This window comes from Lepidochelys olivacea (assembly GCF_965140295.1).
Source record: "Lepidochelys olivacea isolate rLepOli2 genome assembly, chromosome: 7".
NCBI classification, from domain to species: Eukaryota; Metazoa; Chordata; order Testudines; family Cheloniidae; genus Lepidochelys; species Lepidochelys olivacea.
In genome coordinates this window covers 54,806,007-54,818,903 of record NC_140417.1, presented here as the reverse complement: position 1 = coordinate 54,818,903, position 12,897 = coordinate 54,806,007, and the positions used below count along the sequence as shown (strand labels likewise).

The 12,897-nt window shown below is 49.6% G+C and overlaps 1 protein-coding gene across 11 annotated transcripts in view; it reads left to right on the top strand.

Annotated features, from left to right (window-relative positions):
- The window catches only part of CAMK2G (calcium/calmodulin dependent protein kinase II gamma), a 175,138-nt gene that overhangs the window by 103,462 nt on the left and 58,779 nt on the right, over positions 1-12,897 (top strand). For all 11 annotated transcript variants that reach the window (XM_084633764.1, XM_084633765.1, XM_084633763.1 and 8 more), the window contains exons 7-12: positions 1,136-1,238; positions 2,118-2,201; positions 3,098-3,192; positions 5,988-6,110; positions 8,611-8,694; positions 9,270-9,312. In XM_084633764.1, coding sequence (XP_084489890.1) covers positions 1,136-1,238; positions 2,118-2,201; positions 3,098-3,192; positions 5,988-6,110; positions 8,611-8,694; positions 9,270-9,312 — 532 coding nt within the window. The remainder of the gene's footprint in view (positions 1-1,135; positions 1,239-2,117; positions 2,202-3,097; positions 3,193-5,987; positions 6,111-8,610; positions 8,695-9,269; positions 9,313-12,897) is intronic.

The window sequence follows — 12,897 nt, the reverse complement described above, 5'->3', positions numbered from 1 at the left end:
TGAGAGTCCAGTTTGTGGATTTCCAGCCTTCTGTCCTGGTGGAGGCCACCTTTCCCACCCTCCCATTGGTGCCTGCTGTAGACTCCAGTCTGTGTAGTTTGTTATATCCTGCCCAAGATAGGAGAGGTTCTGGGCTCCTCCCCCTTCTGCCCTTTCCAGCACACCCCTGTCCCTATCTGCAAGTGCAGTGGGAACTCCATTTCCTGCTGAACTGCTGCAGCCAGTGTCTTCAGGGCATGTGTGTTAGAGGCAGGGTCCCCTTTGCTAGCTGCTCTGGCAGACAACACCTCAGCCTGGAGGAATGTTTTGCAGCCACTTTAACCCCTTCACCGCTTTCTCCTGCTGAAGCCTCCAGAACACAACTGAGTTCCTCGAACGCCTGAGGTTCTATTTGGGTGACATCCTTTTTCCTAATACTTCAGAGGTAGCGGTGTGGGGTCCCATCTCTGGTATAAGGTGTTTTCAGGAGCAGGGGGAGAGCAGCAGCATCCCATCCTTGGCATAGGAAAGGTCTTGTCCCTCATCAGAGGAGAGGGTGATGTAGGAGCATTTAATAAATTCCTGTAGGTGGGGGTTCACCACTCAAAGAAAGGGAGCTTTCATTAGCAGCATCAGCAGCACTGCAGTGAGCTATGTGGAAAGGCACTCTCCATAAAGCTACTGCCGGACTTGACTGGGCCTTCCCACATTAGATTTCTCTTTGGCAGCCCTTATTATTGTGTTTGCTTGTCCACTGCCTTAGGGACTGTGTGATGTTTGTGGGGAGCCACATCACTGCAGATTGTTGTATCTGCGGCATCATTTTCTCTCTCTGCATGGATGGGTCGGAATCACATCCTGGAGGGACTGTGCTGTCAGCGCCACCTGGTGTCAGCGCTGGGTGTGTGGGTTGGGCTGGCAGCAGCGCTTGCATTGCGTGTGAGAGCAAAGGGAGATGAGATGAGTGTGAAACGGAGGAGGCTCTCCCCTTCCATCAACAAGGCCATTGGCAATTGCTGGGCCTTAGGTGAATGGCTGCTTTCACACAGGGCCCTTGACTGAATTTAAACAGATCGAAACATCGAGGAAAGGAGATTAATGTAGATTTCTCTTTCTCCCACCCCTCCCTCCTTTCTCTTCTCTCTCCTTTCCCCAGCCTGAGAACTTGCTACTGGCAAGTAAGTGTAAGAGTGCTGCTGTCAAACTGGCCGACTTTGGACTGGCTATAGAAGTGCAGGGGGAGCAGCAGGCCTGGTTTGGTAAGAAGATCTGAGCCTTCCCTTTTCTAGCTGCCCCTTCCAGCTTCCTTTGGACATGCCAGGCCTTAGGAAGGGTCTAGTTTATTTGGGCTTGACATCTTCCAGCTAACTATTAGACAAGTTCAGTGCCACACCTTCCTTGCCCAGCACTCCTGCTTCTGGGGCCTTTGGACTGGGTAAAATGGGAGCAAGAGAGAAAATGTGACCATATTTGAGCCTTAAGGCTGAATCTCCCCTCTTGTTTTCCTTCCCAAATGTACAGTAGGAGTTAGTCACAGAGCTGCCCCAGCTGCAAAGTCCACACCCTGATACAAACTTTTCCCGTTCCTCAGGAGTGTTGGGATCTGCGGATTTTGTTTCCCCTTTTTGTATAAATGGGGACAGCTGCAAAGTCCAGGCCTTGACCTGGACTCCTCAGGTGTGTTTGGGTCTGGGCTTGTCTCTCTCGAGGTATAGCAGAGTTAGGAACCAGATCTTTTCTGTCTGAACATTCCTGAGAGATAGCAATTGCTGTGGGTCTGTTCACATCCTTTGGCTAAACCATGAGCCAGGGTTTGTTTTCTAACTCCAAACCACACGGGTAGCCATGGTCTAGATGTGGCACAAGGACTTGTGCTCTAGAGGGTGACATGATCCCATTCACTGCTCGCTCTTTGCTTGCTTATAGCATTTTGAGCTGGTGGACTGTCAACCCATTCCTTTGCCTTCCCTTTCCTGTGTCCATTGGCTTCCACAGAGGTAACTCAGGGAAGTCTAGGCAAGAGGGGAAGCATGGGCTTGTGAAAGTTAAATGTTACAGTTTTCAGATCGTGTGGTAGGAGTCAGCAGATCTTTCTAGCTGGGTACTATGTATGCCCCATGTCGTTCCTCTCCTGACAGGGTTTGCCGGTACTCCAGGCTACCTCTCCCCTGAGGTGTTAAGAAAAGATCCTTATGGAAAACCAGTGGACATATGGGCATGCGGTAAGATCTCATAACAGTGATAACGCTTTGCACTGACACTGCATTGTTTACAAACATCAGCCATTCTTCGCAGCCCCTTGTTAGAAAGGTCCTCATCCCCCTTTCACAGACAGGGAAAGGAAGGCACAGAGGGGTTAAGTGACGTGCCCAAGGTTGCAGATGGGGCTGATGGAGCACGGATTGCAATTCAGTTGCTCCTAACTCCTAGTCCTGTGCTCAGACAAGCCATCAGAGCCTTCTGCTAGGGCTAAATAGTCAGAACCCATCCTTGCCTCATCGAGCCAGCGCTCCATTGTTTAGCTCTATAATGCTCGTTCTGTAGGTGCTCCTTTCTAAAAAGGAAGCATAAGTGTAAATATAACTGAAGACTGATCAGTTTAAAGCCCCAGGACCTGGGGGATGCTGAACTGATATGTGGCAGAGACCTATTCCTGTAGGCCCCCTGGGTGTTAGGCTTTCCTGCCCTGCGAGCGTGTGAGGCCAGCATGGAAGAGTCTTGGAAGCGCCTGTAGAACCTTGCTCTCCAGTGTCCTCACTGGGCGTGGTTTCTGGAAGCAGCTGGGAGCTGTGGCTCACTAGCCATGATGTATGGGGAGGTAGAAGGACAGCATGCGCCTGCTCTGTCCTAGGAGCTGGGGATCAGAGCTGATCTTGGTGTGCCAGGACCAAGTCCAGCAGCTGAGGGGAGATGGCTCCTGGGGCTGCTCCTGCTCCTTGTTCACCATCACTTTCAGACCTCCAAGGTACTGAAGTCTCAGCCCAGACACTACTGGAGAAGGAATGTTGAGAGGGCAGGAAGGGGGGTCTCCTCAGCTCTGAAGTGGGTGTACAGATGGAGGACAGGAGTAATCAGAGCCAATGAACCTAACCACAGCATATCTGTCTCTCTCTCCCAGGAGTGATCCTGTACATACTGCTAGTGGGTTACCCTCCCTTTTGGGATGAAGATCAGCACAAGCTCTATCAGCAGATCAAAGCTGGAGCCTATGACGTAAGGACACTTCCTCGCTGAGTACCTGCATGGTGTAGAAAGCCTGTGCCATCTAGCCAGCCAAAATCTGGCATCATTTCTTGTGGTGACCGGTGGCAGCCGCACAGCTGCTGTGCCAGGTGGTGCTTGGAGTGTCTGCCTTGTGTTCATTGGGCTTTCTTTTTGCTGCATGCTTAGCATGATACTGTGTGGGGCTACCATTGGGGTCCGGGGTGGCAGAGGCGTGGTTGTGGGTACAGGGAGCTAATTGGGTCAGGAAAAAACTACCAAACTCAACTGCTCTACGCTCGTGGGCTTAGTGCAGTGAAGTGCTGGAGGAGATACAGATACTGACTCTCCAAGGGGAACATAAGGAGCGTGAACTGGAAGGATCTCGTCCCACCAATGCCTTATAGAACAATGTGGGGAAACTCTCTCTAGAGACCGCTTGACCTGTGGCTCATGGCCTACTGCACCCCACAGTGGAATTTGCCTGCAGCTGTGGAAAAAGTCCTGATCTGCCCAGCAGTGAGTGTTCTGGTGGACGGGGTGGCACTGGGGAAACTGGGACTGGCATGAGGGATCAGAGGCTGTAGTGGGGGTGAAGGCGTCAGCATGGAGCTGCTCTTGGGACTGTGGCTAGACAGGTGGTCATAGGGTGCAGCGTGATGTCTGACCAGACTGAGTAGCGACTTGGTGGGGAGGTTAGAGCCAGAGAGGTTAAGCATTAGTGACTGTTCTCTGACTACAGAAGTTTGAACACTTGGAATAAATCTTCCTGAGTGAAGGGAGCCTGTTGGAGCTGTTGGAGCCTGTTGGAGTGGGAAATAAACCTGGAGCTATTGATCCAAGAGTGGCTGGCATACGCATTGCAGGGAAGCTGCGGGGTTTGCTCTGTGGGCAGTCACAGTGCCCGTACTTAACTCAGAGCAGCCGGAGATGGAATGGTGGGAGTAGGATGTTTCTGCTGGAATCCAGTAACCTCCCCTGCTGCCAGGTGCTACTCTGTCTTATTGCTCCTTTTGTTCATAGGCTCCTTCTCTTCTGTGTTCCTGGTTCTTATGCTAAATGTTACATTTAGAATGTGTTGCTGCAGGAATGCAGAGTGGGATTCTCAAAGCACCTAAGAGGTTAGACACCCAACTCCTCTGGCAGGTGACTGGGAGTTAGGTGCCCAACCCCCCTAACTCCCGTTGACTTTCAGCCCCCTTCAGATTTTCAAAAGTGTCTAACTGTCATGAACTAGTTCCTGCAGCCCCCTTCTGTGCCGTGTATGGCAGGGAGCAACTTCCACTTTAATAGGAATAGAGAATATCTCCTGTAGTCCACCCCGCCCGGGGCAGGGTGTGTGTGTGTTGAAGTACTCCATTTTACCTCTTGACTGAACGGGAAGTGTCCATTGTGAATTTCAGTCTCCAGAAAATAGGACGTTTGTACTTCAGAGGAAGCCCCTGGGGTGCGTTTAGACTCAGCACTTGGGTTTTTTGAATGTGACCAGGAATCTTTTTTGGTTTGGAAATAACCTCCAGATGAAAGCTCAGGGTTTTCTGAAGGTTTTTAAGCACTCCTCTGCAATGTTTGCAGCGCAGACATGGCAGCACTGTGCCTGAGACCAGGGATGTGAAACTGACACTCAGCAAGTGTGACCCTGACTAGTGCATTTTTGTGGTCTGTGTTGAGAGGAGCACAAAGCGTAAGCTAATGGTGTGAATGGGAAAAGTCAAGGAGCTCTTTACGCTTTTTTCAGCTCTAATACTTGGAGGAAATATTCACAGCACAGGGAAGGACATCTTATTTTAAACACAGGTGACTTAAAGTGACCATGACCCTTTAACTGCCCTCTGGATCGTCTCTGTGTTCAGAGGCTGTATGTTCCGCTCAGGTGGCCGAGCTGTCATCCACTTAGGGTGTGTCCGGGACCCCAGCTCAGGCGGACATGCATGCTCTGGCTCCGCTCCGGCTAGCACTTTTCAATTAGCACTATAGTTGCAGCTACCCGGGTGGCAACTTGCCTGAGTACAGTCCCACCTGACCCTTGAATGCAAACACAGCCAGCTGGCCTGAGCTGCTGCCCATACCCCATGGCCACACTGCTATTTTTAGGTGCTAGTGTGAGCAGAGGTACATGATCTGGGGGTTACACCTCCCAGCTGCTGTACAGATGTGCCTGCAGTTTCACTGTGCTTTCATTTGCAACACCCCAGAAGACCTGGGGCACTGTCCTCATCTGTACTGATGTGCTGAACTGCACATAGAGTGGTGTGTGTTCAAGGACTTCAGATCTCTGCCCTTCATCTCCATACCCACATGTTGCCAGCCTCTGACATGTCTCCCATTCCCCAGGCCACAATTTCTGATATTACAAACAGGATTGCAGCTTTTTAGTGTGTGGGGACAGGGAGTGGGAGGAGGAGGAGGGTGGGTTAAAGGAGACCGGGCATCTGTTTTTCTCATGTCTGCACCAAATGCTCAAGAAGGGAAGCTACAGATCTTTGAATGGACTTACAGATTTGAGTAAAAGCCCAAGGCCTGACTGAATCCTGAAAGGCTCCTTGAACTGTTTGGCTGCCCCGTGGACATCCATTGTACAGCCATCAAAATGGTGCATGTATGGTCTTCAGCTATTTGTCAAGTCCCTTAGTATTTTCACACTGTGGGTGTCACCAGAAGGTGTGTGTCCCCTGGGTGCAAACTAGCTGTGGTGGTGCCAAAGGGGTTAAAGCCTAAGCAGGGCTCGGTGTGGTGGAATGGATTTCCTCCAGCGGGCAAGGAGGGTTGTGTTCAGCATCTCATCTCTTCTCCTCTCTCCCTCCTAGTTCCCGTCACCTGAGTGGGACACAGTGACTCCTGAAGCAAAGAACTTGATCAATCAGATGCTGACGATAAACCCGGCTAAACGCATCACAGCTGATCAAGCACTCAAACACCCATGGGTCTGTGTAAGTGTCTCCTTCCTCACCTGTTAGGAGGTCATGCCATGGTGCATGCTGAAGCCATGTGCTGGGAGGACAGGCTACTAGAGCAGGAGGACAGAGCTAGGGGGAGAAATCAGGTGCTGTCTAATCAAGCATGTTTGTATGCTTTGAACTGTGAGCTTGTAGGTGCTGCCATGGGAAAAGCCCACCTGGTTTATATCCTTATCTAACCACTGCTATAGTGAAGAGATGCAGAACAAATGGCTTTTAATTTCAAGGCTATTTTATCCAATAGTCATTGATTACCAATGCAGATCATCGTCATGTGCCGTATCCAGGGAGATGTCCGCTTGAATAGCCTGGCACCTGGGCATCCTGAATGTTGCATCCCAGCCCCCGTTTGTCGTATTGCCTCTTCATTTTTCACAGGCACACAGGCTCCTACAAACATGCCATATTGCCACTAGCCATATGTGTAATGCTAGTGGCCATGAAGCAGCTTTGACTAGTTCTCTCCCTTGAGAGCTGTCTTCTTTCCAGACCAGGAGCATGGTTGTTCTCCCATTTTCTGCAGAGCTGGTAAGAGGATCCTGAAGTATAATTGGGAGAGTTTCTCTCAATCACATAAGGAAGGAGTGTGCACTAGAGACAGGCATGCCTCCGCTTTCCAGTGTGTTCATTGTGCATACCCACCTTCACAATTTGTTCTTGACAGGTGGCGATTTCCCCCATTCCCCAAGAGAGATCTCATTGGCGATTCCAATTGATATGTGGTGTACACACTGTATGCATTATAAATTGGCATAGTTCCAGAGACATCATCAGAGATATAATTGGGGATTGGTCCTGCTTTGAGCAGGGGGTTGGACTAGATGACCTCCTGAGGTCCCTTCCAACCCTGATATTCTATGATTCTATGATATGCTCATTCACATCAGCTCAGGCTCTGGCCCTTCCCTGTTTGTGTGTCTGTACTCTAATACCTGTGTTTCATTTTGTGAGCCTTGCAGCCCCAGTGCCTGTGACTGGCACTGTCTGAGAAGCAATAACTGCCCACATCGCAGGATTAATGTGAAATGTCCCGAGACAGTTTCCCTCTTCGCCCGTGTTGGCTTGGCTGGCCATTCTACAAAGTGTAATGGTTTCATTCCATAAATCACTTCAGTCCCCACCCACTTTCCCCTATGTTAAAGTTGTCGCCGCGTGCCCGACATGCTCCGTGTATGTACCCTACACGGATTCCCTTTCTAGACACTTGCTGTGCTCACCAGTAGGCAGCGACTGGTCTTGGCTGTGCGTTTCCAATGGCAGTGCAGGGCACCCCTGTTCTCCTAGTGCCAGTGACAGCTGTGCTTTGTGGTCAGTGAAGCTGTCTACAGAGCCCATAGTGTATTTTCTGGCCCATTTAAGGCCAAACTAGCAAGAGACCTGGAATGACTTCAGGCTTCTCTGGCTTCACAGGAGACGGTGTGAACTTTAACAGCAAGAAGCTCTTTCAAAGAGGATGGTCCAGCCTTCCCACCCCCCACAACAGCCTGTGCAGATTGTAGCCAGCTTTGAGAGCAGGGGTGGCTAGGTTTGAGGTCACAGTAGAGGTTTCCTACGTAACTTTGCAGAATCTGAGCACAGTGCATGCTGTTCTCCCAGGTCTTAATGAATTTGTCTGAACCAAGAGAGAGCTGCTCATGGCAGATCTGTAATGCCTACGGGTCAGCGTGATAGTCCTTCGCCCACTGTCCTTGTAAAGCGAATGCAGACTGGTAGGTCTGTGTTAGAACAAGAGCCAGTCTGGCATCAGCCTCCAGTTTCCAAATGTTCCCTGACTCTCTGGCAGCACTTCTGGGAAGTGCTCCTCTTGCAGCTGATGTGACCCCAGCTGAGTGCTGGTGACAAGTGCACCCCACTGGCTGGACACTGCACTCAGGCTGTCGGCTGATGTGGTAGAACTATCTGACTGAGCCATATGACTCCCCAGCAGTATGCTGAACATCATATTCTGCATCTGATGCCAGGGTGCTGAGGGCCGGCGTCATGCTCACAGGTTCGAAGAGCAGCCTTGTCCAAGAGTCATCAGGATAGGCAGACAATGGTCTTCACTTGCCAGCTCAAATTTTCCTTTTGAGATTTAGTAACAAGATCCGCCTCTTCCCTTCCCCTCCCCTCCTCCCACCCAGCGCAATTGCTGGTTGTGCACTTTTGCCTCAAATCTGTTTTTGTTCTTTGGTGTCTGAATGATGGAGAACATTGCTCTTTCATGACTCAACTTTTTCAGGCATGGGTCTGTGATAACAACCCACCTTGTTTAGAACTTCTCGCCACAGGGGGTGGTTAATGTCACCTTGCAGTTGGTTTCTGCCGCCAGGTCTCTGCGGTTTGGAGCCAGGGTCCATTAGGAGTAGGGCACCCAGAGCTGAGCTGCTCGGTCATATTGGCTGTAGGGTGTGAACGGAGAGCTGGAGGGAGAACTCGACTTGATGATTTGTTTACAATTATTTCACAATCCTTCCTTGTTCCTGTCTTCCAGCAACGATCCACCGTGGCCTCCATGATGCACAGACAAGAGACTGTGGAGTGCTTGAGGAAGTTCAATGCCAGAAGAAAGCTGAAGGTGAGTAGGTGTTTGCCTTTTTTGGGAGCTGGGATTGGGGAGGGTGGTGGTCTTCTGGCTGAAGCACAAGGCTGGGAGAGCTGGGATTTCTTCCAAGCTCTGCCTCTGACTTGAAGTGTGCCCCACATCACTTCCCCTATCTGTGCCTCAGTTTCTCCCTCTGTGCTGTGGAGCAAATACCTGCCTTGCCAAAGGTGTGCTTGAAGATTAGCTCACTGTTTGTCAAGTGCTTTTTGAAATCCTCTAATATAAGGTGCTCTAGAAGTTTCTTTGCAGGTTGGGAGATTTCTGTAGGTACAAAAATTAGTTTCCCATAGGGTCTGTTCTCTCCATGCCCACCTGGCCCCCACTTAAAGAGAGCTGAAATACCCAAATGAGCACTCCATGCTTAAGAGCTGTTGTCTACCATGCTGATCGGGCTCCTGGCTCCCAGCACCAGTAACTGTTGAATAGCAGCAGCTGGGAGGTGGAGAGGACCCCAGTAGCCTGTCTAACCCTGAACCACTTGGGTTTCTGCATCCCTTGTCTGAGATAGGCAGCGCTATTTATCCCTGCTCTCTCCTTCTCCCCCACAGGGTGCAATCCTCACAACAATGCTGGTCTCACGGAACTTTTCTGGTAAGTTCTCCCTACCCTCATCCCTTCACCCTTATTTCTTCATAGATCTGGATGCATTTTAACCCTTTAGGGGTGAGTCAGAGAAGAGAGGGGTCTTGTTCTGTTTAGCATTCCAAAATCCATTAGCTTTGCCCTGGCCAGTGACCAACAGGGAGAAACATTAGACTGGTTGGGAGAGGAGCCTGCATATGGAACAAGAGGGGAATCCAGTCTGCTATCAAAATACACTCATGTTTTATTGCAGGCTTATGTTTGGGATGTTCTAGTTGGCATCTGTCAGTTTTCCCTTTGGAAACCCTAGTTATCAGGGACTATAACTGCTGCAGTGGTTCCCTCAGACCTGAGGACCTGGCTCCACCACTGGATAAGTAATGATATTTGCAGGGGGGAGTAGCCATTAGGGTGCTGGGTATCCCTGGCTCAACCAGAAAGGATCTCAAACATGCAAGCTATTAGGTGTTTCCATCTCTGTCTCTGAACTGGCTGTGTTCATCTGAGACTCGGTGACCATTAGTTTGGCTGCCTGCTGAGCATTCTGTGCTGTGCCCTTACTGAAAACACAGATCCAAATGTTTCAGTCAAATGAGTATTTTGAAAGGTACATTTAATTTGTTAAAATTGCCAAGCTGCTGGTTTGTGCTATCATTAGTGTTTATCCCCAACTGATACGCCTCTTCAAGCGGGTGGCCTTTCTGTGCCCATGTGTCTGTCATAGCTTAGACCACTCGCTCACCCTGAGTGATGTTTTCCTCTTTAAAAGGTAGTGTCTGGGCAGTAATTCAATCCAAATTTTACTGAGCCTGGCTGTATTACAGTCCATACACCAATTCTCCATTTGGAGCGTAATTTAGGGATGGTTAATGAAAAGCAGCCATAATGGAATCTCCTCCATCCCTTTTCCCTTTGCTAAATGCTTTAATGGTGGGCACCAGTACATACTATCTATGGTATAATGCAGGAATCTCCTAATTACGCCAACAACAAAGGGCGCATGTGCACTCACTCGTGAAATCCAGGTGGCATCTCCCTTCCAGCTGGAATTCGTGTCATTCTGGTGGTGGTGTTCAAATAGAAGACCTGTGCACCAAACCCCAAAAATGTAGCAGGGCAGCCCACTGGAGCTTGAGAATTGATCCTTGGTCCCGCTACACATTAAGTCTGTGCAGGCATGTCAGGACGTGGAGAAGGATCAGGCTGGCTGTAGCAGCAGTTTTTATGCACGCTCCCTGGTCATTGTGCAAAGGGTCCATCTACACTGCAGCTGGGAGGTGAGATTCCCAGCGCATGGAGACGGACACATACTAAAAGTCGCAGTGTGGATGTTGCAGCATGGGCAGTGGCTCAGACTAGCTTTCAAAAATCCAAGGCCTCTTGATCCCCTGAGTCGGCGCTCCGGTGGCCAGCCCGCGTCCCCGCCCGTGCAGTAATGTCCACGCTGCAATTTTTAGCATGCTAGCGCCAATCCGTCTGCTTGTGCTGGGAATTGCACCTCCCAGCTGTGGTGTGCACATAGCCCCGGGAAATGTGTCTGCAGGAGCTGAAAGCCAGACCTTGTGGGCCTAGAGTGATTCTAAAGCAGTTTAATTGTTAGGAGGGCCTGTGTGCTCTCATGCAGCCATTGCATCAGCTCAGGGGTGAAAACCCTTTCCCCTATAACCGTCCTCAGTTCCCCTCTTCCCACTGGTACAAGCGGTCGTGGGTCTGTTTTCCTTCGCTCAGTGACACAGCTGGGTTTAGTTTAAATGTTAATGTAGTTGTTAATTCTTAGGCTAGTGTTTACAATAAATAATAGTACTGAATTAATATTTTGTAAGACTAATTCTGCACTCTACTTATGATGCGACTGGGAAAGGGTTTGGGTTTGGAACACATCTCTTTGGGTCAGAAAATGTCCCTTGTAGACCAGCATGTTGGGTACTTGAAATGCCTGGGAGAAGTCAGTGGTGCTTGGATGTGCATCCTTTATTCCCGGACCTAGAAGCATGCTGGAGGAGTCTTGGTCTGCTCACTCGTCTGTATCTCAAGAGCCAGTAGTTGGATCCAGGAGTTTTTTTCATCACTAAAAAGAGGAGGAAATGTTTGGGTCTGGTGGCCTATTCTGAGCCCCTGTACTACTCGATTCAGAGACTTGGAGACACTCTGAGAAAGAAGCCTGAAAGAAGTGCTATGAACCTACAGAGCTGGTCTCCTAGTTCCAAACCTCCCATGCTCATTGATGGGGGAGACTCCACAAAAACAAACTTTCAGAGGCTGCTGTAATGTGAGATTTCTCTAAAGAGCTTTCAGAGCCATCCTGGGCCACTTTAATACTTCTGATACAGAGGTCTCCCCTTCATGTGCAGCCTTACAAATCTACAACCCAGTCCAGTATGTGGTTACCTTTTGCTCCTATTTCCCCTGCTGATGGCTTACCTATTATATTTGCCTGGTCAGAGGTCAGACCTCTAACATGTCAGTGAAAGTGGGGATGCCAAGTCTTGGATTGTATGACCAATTGGGCCTTATGGCTCTTGGGGCATGAGACCATCTCTTGGCAGTGGCAGGCTCATTTGAGAGGTGACCTCTCTGCATTGGAGGAGGAGGAAGAGTAGATAAAATTTAGTTTAAGTTGGTCTCCTTGCTGTGATGACAACAATAAGGCATTACAGGAAATGATGCTAAGCTGAGCTTAGCCCTTGGACTTTCCAGTTGCTGCAGTCCTGGAGAAGGTGCACAAACTTGCTGGCTTGCTGGAGATAAAGGAGAAGGTACCCTGCTTATAAACAAAGGGTTGATAGATCCAGCCAGGGAGATCTGGCTGGCAATGCTCAGCTTAGTCCTCGCCAGCCAGGAAACCTGACTGTATGTTTCACACAACAAGGTCTTGTTTTTCTTCCGAACCTCCAGTCTTTGGTCTAGAGAAGGCAGGGTCACCTGATAGTACACTTCTAAAAGCAAAGCTTCAGGTGCCTTGCACATGTCAGACCAGTCAGGGGTCCTGGATTTGCTAGGAAAGGGTTCCAACTGGAGTCACCCTGTTCCCCATTCCCATTGGAGGGATTGAAATGGGACAGGGCTAGGTTCCATGCTGTGATCTGCCTGTGATGTCTCAAGCCTTGGCTAGTCCTACTACTCTCAAAGGTCAAACTCTCCTCCAGTTCAGTCACGATGCTTGGAGGCCTGGGTCTTGAGCTCTTAATGTCTGGTAGGGTGGTGTATTCAGAAGGGGTGAAGCAGCAGGCTTGTCGCAGTCGCATGTTCCTGCCACCAGAAAATCATGTGTTTGTAAATGGATACATTTCTTTTCTTAGGTGTGTAGTAGTAGTAATGTGTTACCCCTCACACTGCTTGGCTCCTCTAATCCTCAATCAGTTACTAGAGATATCTTGGTTTGATCCCTTTCCACAGTTAAGGTACAGTTAACCTGAACTCAGCATTTCATTATTCTGCTTAAAGGACCTTGTCTTCATTCAGCCATACACTGTTATCCATCAGTTCAAGGTGCCAGGCCTATGACTACATCCCTTGAACCACTTGGGAGCCACTGTTAGCTCCCTGGTAGCTATCTCCTCTGCCAAAGGGGTGAGTGAAATCCAAACTCTGACA